This window comes from Apteryx rowi, unplaced genomic scaffold (assembly GCF_003343035.1).
Source record: "Apteryx rowi isolate R43461 unplaced genomic scaffold, aptRow1 scaffold_90, whole genome shotgun sequence".
Taxonomy (NCBI): domain Eukaryota; kingdom Metazoa; phylum Chordata; class Aves; order Apterygiformes; family Apterygidae; genus Apteryx; species Apteryx rowi.
Genome location: NW_020451205.1, coordinates 2369502 through 2376879, shown reverse-complemented (window position 1 = coordinate 2376879; position 7378 = coordinate 2369502). Strand labels below are relative to the sequence as shown.

Genomic DNA, 7378 nt, shown 5'->3' with positions numbered 1-7378 from the left:
AATGCACTAGAAGAGCTGCTCCGCACCTGGGCAGGCTCAGGCCAGGTCCACCCCATGGCGGGGGCTTTCAGACCTGGCCTTCATGGAGATGTGGTCTTCTGCACCCGAGGCAGCCGGCCCCCACGCCCACATGCACACCGGGAGAGGCGTGCACAAAGCCAGGACAGCAAGAGAGCGCCTGTCCCAAGGAGCTGGGGGACATGGAGGTGGGATTTTGGGGGGCAAGCTTTTGGCCTGGAGGAGATGTTGCCGTTGCGGGTGGAGATGGACATGGTGTTATCAGGAAATGTTTCCCTCCCCTTGCTGGGGTCTCTGCCACCCCGTAACCCACCGCAGTGTGGGCATCCAACCCCAGCTGGTGCTAGAGACCAGGGTGGCAATGGGGCAATGGGTAGGTACCAGCGTTTGGCTTGCTGCAATGGGCTGCTCCCACGTGGTTTTACTATGAAACTGGTCCGAAATGGAGCCAGGTGCTGGCTTTCACCACGTTGGACGGGGGAGCGGCCCTTGTAGCAGCCGATCGGGAGCTGGTTCTCGGTGGGTGCAGGTGGGGGGAGCAGTCTACCCCCACCCCGCGCTGGCGGCCACCTCCTCTACTGGGCCTGCTGCTGCTGCTGCCTCATGTAGTCGATGATGTCGTTCTTCACGACAGCAATGTTGGCCCGGTGGTACCAGCGCATCACGGGCACCCCGTCRGGGCCCACCAGGAACTTCTCGAAGTTCCACTTGATGTCGTGGTTCCTCAGGGGCTCCCAGAAGAGGTTCTTGGGGTTCCCAAACTCCTCTGCCACTGGTGGACAGGCGTTCTGCAACGAACACGAGTGTCAGTGCCCCCCCGCGCCCAAAAATCAGCACCTGCCCACTCAGCACTGCCCGTCCCCAGGGGCATGGCCATGCGCACGAACCTTCAGGTACGTGTAGACCTTCTGCTCCTTGGCACCGTTCACATCCCCTTTCTGGAAGAGCTGGAAATTTGGGACAAAGCCGCCCCCAGGCCGGACGTATCTGCAAGGAGAGAGGCCACCACATTGCATCGGTGAGCTGTGTCGTGCAGAGGACAAGTCTCATCTCCATGCTGCCCGGAGGCGGCGGCAGAAGGAAACCACTGCCCCAGGCTGCCTGCGGCCCTGGTGAGCTGCGTGCGACCGTGTGTGTCGGTGAGCCCTGGCCCCAGCCTGGAAGGGGGCTTTTGTGATGGCCTTGGCCAGGTGGGACATGGGGAATGGCTTCCTCAGCCTCTCTGCTGGGCCCGCGCTGCTCTCTGCAGGGACCAGCCAGCCTCACGGCGGGCTTGCAGCCAGCACCAGCGCTTTCCTGTTTTTCTACACTGGCTGCAGAGCCTTTCCGCTCCCTCGCAGCCCGCCCCAGGGCCGCGGTACTCACTTCAGCGCAGGGAGGATCTCCGAGTTCTGGCCGGGTTCTTGCTTTCCGAACTGGTTGGAGGGGAAGCCCAGGACGACGAGCCCGTACGGCCCCAGTTCATTTTGTAGTGCATTCAGTTCTGCGTGCAAGCACAGCCGGGGCTGCGGTTAGCCGGGCTGCGGTGAGCGGTGCCGCCGGTGCGTCCCCACGTGGCTGGGGGCCACCTCACCCGTGCCAGCCCCCTCCATGTGACCACCCGCACATGCCTGTCCCCCCCCCCCCCACGAGAGGCGCTGGTGGCACCCTGCCCGCAGGCTCCCGGTGTGGGTAGCTGCGCAGGGCCATGCACCACGGTGAGGCCGTGGACRCGTCCGTCTCCTTACCAAGGTACTGCAGGGTGAGCCCTCAGTACGTGGCCACGTTGACGAAGAGCACCATCTTGCCCGCGTACTTCTTGAAGGGGATGTACTCCTCGCCATCGAGGGTGAGGGCCCCGTAGTCGTAGATGGTGCCCTGCACCGAGCCGTAGCATTTCACCTGCAAAGCGCCCGAGGAGTGTCCCGCGGGGCAGGCAGGGGGGCTGCCGGCCAGCTGCCTGCTGCACTAGCCTCCCCCCGGGAGGGCCGAGCCCGCTGGCCACGGCACTTCGACTGGCACCAGGGAGGGGGGAACTGGGGCCAGTTTTGGGATGCCACGTCCGGTCCTCACCACCCACCCAAGGGAGACGCGGCCCCGGGGCTCTCCCCTGCCTCTCGCTCCCACCCCACTCTGCAGCTGCCTTCCCGCTTTCCCACAGCTTCTGCCCTTCCTTCCAGCCCCCTCTGCAATTTCTGCCTTTTCCCCGGAGCTGCCCTCCGTGTGGGAGCAGCGGGGCAGGAGCAGGCAGGGCGCCTCTCCTCCCCGCYGCGCAGGCAGGCACAGCGAGCAGGTAGCCAGGGGCGCCGCGGCAGCAAACGCCCCGGGACGGGCTGCGCCGCCAGCTCTCACGGTTGCTTTTTGTGCCCCAAATGCAGCGAGCGGTGGCAGGGCTCCAGCACGCTGAGGTCACTGCACGGGCCACAGCCTCGGGGACACGCGTGTGCGCTCCGCCAAGGGGCTGGCTGCCGCCTGGGCCTGGGCCACAGCGCYGCAGCTGCAGAAGTGTTTATGCTGCTGCTGAGCAGGGATCGCACGAACGCAGGAAGGCGAGASGCCAGAAAATAGCCTGAGCCTGTAAACACGGAGAGCAAAACAGCCGCGGGCTCCCCGCGGGCTGCAGGAGGGCGCAGGGACCGTGGYGGCCCTGCAGCTGGGGCCAGGCGCGCTGCATCGAGCCGTGCGCGGGGCTGCGACCACCCAGCAGAGCGATCGGAGCGCGTCCGGCCCTCGGTGGCTTGTGTCACCTGGAAATGGGCTGTCACTGGGCTCCCCCCGGGCACTGCTGGGGACGGGGCTGGGGTTTGCCTCCAGACAGCGCGCTCAGGAGCGGTAGCCGCTGTCCCAGTGCCCGGCAGCACCTCGGGGTGTCACGGCCAAGACAGGCCCAGGCAAGGGAGGAATTGGGGCTGGATCGGACCCGTGCAGGGAAACACTGGGGCGAAGCAGCCTCTGCCTGCAGCAGTGCAGGGGTTAACCAAAGGGAATTGTCTCCTGTTCCCATCGGAGGACCTGGGCATCATTCAAGTGCCCCAGAAGATCTATTTTGGGAGCCAGCAGGAGATAAGACCGCAGGGGCTCTGCAGGGAGCTCAGCCTGTGCCAGGGCCGGCCCAGGCTGGGTGCAGGGCTCTGCCTTGGCTAGGCCAGGAGGGTGTCCAGCAGCTGCGGTCACGGACACCCTTGTGCCCCGCTCACCGCGGTCCTGACTGGCAAGCAGAGGTTGGGGACAGCAGGGCATGCGAGGGGGCCGTGGGAACAGGGCGACTCCAGCACCCTCCAAGCACCCCCTGGATGCTGCACGTCGAACGAGAGCTGTGCACCCTACCCAACGGGGACGAGGGGTCAGCCGGGCGGGACGAGGCTCTTCACCCTTCTGTCCCCACCCCAGGACAGCAATTCCCCCTTTGCACTAGCCGGCTCAGAAACCCCCCCCAGGTCCAGGTGAGCAGGGCTGGGGGGCACAGGGGTCTCCGAGCCCCCGCTGCAGCACCTGGGCGCCCAGCCGCCGAGTCTCGGGGAGAGGCTCTTCCCCAGGGCCGGGTGTCCCCAACAGCGCCCTGCCACGCAGGCTGGCCCAGCCTGTGCCTCCGCGAGATGATGCTCCCCTCCTCTTACCTTCTCCCTCTCCTGGCTCTGACCCGGCTGGATGAGCCCAGCCAAGACCAAGGGCAAAACCCAGGCGCCATGGGGCCAGCCCCCCATGGCCGGGCTGGGCGGGGGGTGCGAGCACCCTCTGCGAGCGCCTCGGATGAGCTCTCCCTCTCCCACCGCCTTCTGCCACCTCCGAGCCTGGCAGTGGAGAGAAATAGCAGCTGGGCTGAGCGTGCCGAACCAATCGCCGGGAGGCAGGGATTAGGGCTGCGCGTTAACCATGTGGGCCCCGGGATGGACACGGCGCAGCCCGGCGATGGGGTTTGGCAGGGGGAGACAGGGGCACGTCCATGCTGGCACCTCCAGGTGGGTGAGCCGGGTGACACCCGGAAAGCACAAGGCTCCGGGGAAGCAGCACGTGCCTCCGTTTTATGCAACGTGCTATATGAGCTGCATCCCTGGAGATTACAACCTGTTATCCCTGCCAGGCAGCCAGCCTTGCCGGATCTCCCCAGCCACGTCCGCATCCTCCCACCAGCCCCGGCGTGGGGAGCAGGTGCTCAGTGCTGATCCCAGCTGGCAACCGCCGCCTCCTCGGCGAGGCACGGGTTGCTTTTGGGGTGCTGCAGGCTGCTGGGGGGGGATAAATCCCACAGAGGGCTGGGAGACGGGACATGGGAAGGGGAAGGGCACTTCTGGCAGCTGGAAGAAGTCAGTGGGTCGAAGGCTAGTACCAAAGGAGGAGGCGGGGTGGGAAGTAACAGGCAACGGCATTGCTTGGGAGGTATACTAGCTACATAGATATGAAAATAAATACATTTTTGGATATATAAACATATATGCTGTGCAGGCTCTGGAGGAACCAGGCAGGGTGGAGGGCGACACTGTCCCGCTCCTGCCCTCTGCCCCCACGTCCGCCCCCGCCTGGCTCCGGGAGGGCTCTGGTTGGCGGCCAAGGGCCTCTGCTGGCTCACGCTGGTCCCCAGGCTYCGGCTGGGCTCCAGCCACGGACAGCAGGAATGCGGGAAGCAGCTGCCTTAGGAGCAAAACAGCCTCGTCAGCATCCCCGGGGAGGCTGGGCCGGGGTCCGCGGAGCCGGGAGCGCTGGGCTCGGGTTTCCTTGGCTTTTGGGGACTCCAATGGCAAACCCGGCTGTGGTTCGGGACTGTTTGCAAACGCAGGGGAGGCAGCTGGGGAGGGGGTGATGCCGCCCCGCGTCCTCTCCGGGGTCTGTGGTGTCCTGCCGGGGTGCAGACACGGGGGGGCTGCATCCCCGGGACCTGCAGTGGCTCGGCCGAGCGTCGCCCCGGCCCTCTCCTCGTGCGGATGGCTCTCCAAGCCCGCTTGCACCCGTGCTGCGGCCCTGCGGATCCCCCCGCGCTCCCGGCTCCGATGGCTTCCGATGCTCCACTACAGGAGCCTCGAGAGGAGCTGCCAGGACGGTGGGCAGGCAGCCGGCCCGGGGCTGCCCGGGGCTGGGGGGCCCTCGCGGACCCCGGAGAGGCGCCGTGCCAGTGGCCGAGGGCAGGGACTGTGGTTTCTTCACCCTTGGCCTCCCTCGGGGCGGCCGTTTACAAGGCCCCTGCTCGCATGCCCGGGAAATCAAAACATTTACACTGGGCCGGCTCCAAGGGAAAGATCTCCGGTGAGGTGCAAATTCCCTGCAATCCCTCAAGACGACTTGACAGCAGGATTAAGCAGCGGGGGGAGTGGGGGCTGCGGTYAGGGTGGGGGCTTGCCCGGGGCCCGGGGCAGGGAGGGAGCAGGAGGTGAAGAGCGGGCGAGCCCAGGAGGGAGCCGCGAGCGCGCGCCGGGGCAGGGTGCGCTCGGCCGGGCCGGCTCCGGCGGGCTCCGGGGAGCCCTCCGAGGCCTGACCGCTGACACCAACACGGGAGCTGGGTTTGCTAGAAAGCAGTTAGCTGTGCCAAGGCTTTTAGTGCTGCCCTGGCCGCTGCCCCCGTGCAAGACGAGCCTCCAGGGAAGGGGAGTGCGGCCGAGCGCTCGGGAGATGCTGCCGGCCTTCGCCTGCGGCAGCTCCCGGGGGAGGCGTGCAGCAATCGTCCTCCCGTGTCCTACGTGCCGAGCGCCGGGGGAATGGGATGCTGCTGGCGCGATGGGAACATGCCATCCTGGGAAAGGCTCGAGCCGTTGTGCTTTGATTTTGGCCTCAGCTCAGCTGGGGAGTGTTGTGGGTCGGGAACGTCCCCCGGGCACACGGGGATCTGGCTGCTAGAGCCACCCGCGAGCTGCCAGGCTGGCAGGGCCGGCCATGGCACTAGGTTGTGCCGGTGAGCCGAAAGGTAGCAGAGGGCATCGCCGTCCATCAGCTGGGGCCAAACAACCGCTTGGCTCCAGGTGCCGGGGGGACTTGGCAGCGCCTTCCCRGAGAGCAGCTCCGGGCAGAGGCTCGGCAGCCGGGGGGTCCCTGGGGGCTCTGCCTTCACCCCGTGCTGCTCCACGCTTCGCCCGTGACCCGAGGACCTCTGAAACGGGCCCTGCGGTTGTTCAATAAATGGGGCAGACGTGCCTGCGGATAGCTAACCCTCGGGTCCCCCTTCTCGGGGCAGCGGACGGGCCGTGCCCGCGGCAGCGAGAGCCGGCTCTGGTCCCCTCCCCGCGCGAGGGAGACGTGCCGCAGACGCAGCCGAGGCCGGCGCAAGGCGGCTGCTGGCCAAAGCCAGAGGGTCTTCAGGAGCCAAAACCGCCGGGCTCAGACCTCCTCACCTGCTTCCCGGGGCTCAGGGAGGTTTTGGGCTCCTTGCCTGCGGTGCCGCCAGCACGGCATGGCACGGCACGGCACGGCACGGCACGGCTGCAGGGTGGGCACGCTGGAGGAAGGGGGGACGGGGAGCGGGGAGGCTGGCACGGCGCCCGCGCTCCCTGGCCAGCTCGCGCCGCTCTCGTGGCTCGTCTTGGCCAGGGCTCGAGCCGCCTGCCGGGACAGAGCTGGCGTCTGGCAGGGAGCTGGCCGGGGCGGTGCTCAGCCGCCCGCTGGCCCCGGTCACGGGGATGGCCACCCGCTCCTATTTATAGCCCCTCGCTGCCGCGCGCGCAGCTCTCCYGCTGTGGCGGGGACACCGAGGTCGGGATGGAGGCGCCGCAGCACGAGGCCAGCGCAGCGCGGGCCTGCTCCCCTCCACGCGTCCCCGAGCCCCCCCGTGCGCGGGGAGAGGCTGCACTGCACTGCCTACCGAACGGCTTTTTTCCTAAAAGAACAGGCAAACCAGCCCGATTCTCCCTCGGGTCCTGGCGCAGGCCGCAGGAGCGGGGTGCCTCGTCCCGCGGGCCRGCCCCCCCAGGCCCACGAGGGCCGCGGTGCTGCCGCGGGCGGTTGCGGCTCCGCAGCCAGCTCCAGCGTGGCTCTGCCGTGGCTCTGCCCCTTCGGCAGCAGATGGGAGCCAGGGAGAGATGAAGGCTGTGGGGAGGCAGAAACCTTCAGGGTGGCACCCGGCTTAGCCCGGGCTCTTCCTTCCGCCTGCGGCTGCTGCCCCAGGAGCAAATGAGCCCGTCTCTGCCACCGAGTCTCTGCAGCACCCTGCGCTTGTCCCTGACACCTCCACCGGTCCCAGCCGGGCCGAGGGGTGCCAGCCCCGCCGTGCCACGCCGCGCTGTGCCGTGCCGTGCCGTGCCGTGCCGTGCCGTGCCATGCTGCGCAGCTCTGGGGGGGCAGGAGGGGCGGCAGGGAGGAGCCCGGTGCCGTAGCAAGGCCACCGAGGCGCAGCACGCCGGTCCACCCCCTTGTCCCTCCTGCAGGCCCAGGCTGCCTCAGCCCCTCTCTGCAAGCGAGG

General features: G+C 67.8%; 1 protein-coding gene across 1 annotated transcript; it reads right to left on the bottom strand.

Annotated features, from left to right (window-relative positions):
• Positions 1-157: 157 nt before the first annotated feature.
• On the bottom strand, positions 158-3701 carry GPX3 (glutathione peroxidase 3). Its single transcript, XM_026091378.1, has 5 exons — positions 3615-3701; positions 1746-1899; positions 1384-1501; positions 906-1005; positions 158-806 (listed from the first exon to the last, which is right to left on the bottom strand). The coding sequence occupies exons 1-5, from the start codon at positions 3699-3701 to the stop codon at positions 594-596; spliced, it is 672 nt and encodes a 223-aa protein (XP_025947163.1). The 3' UTR covers positions 158-593.
• Positions 3702-7378: the final 3677 nt, after the last annotated feature.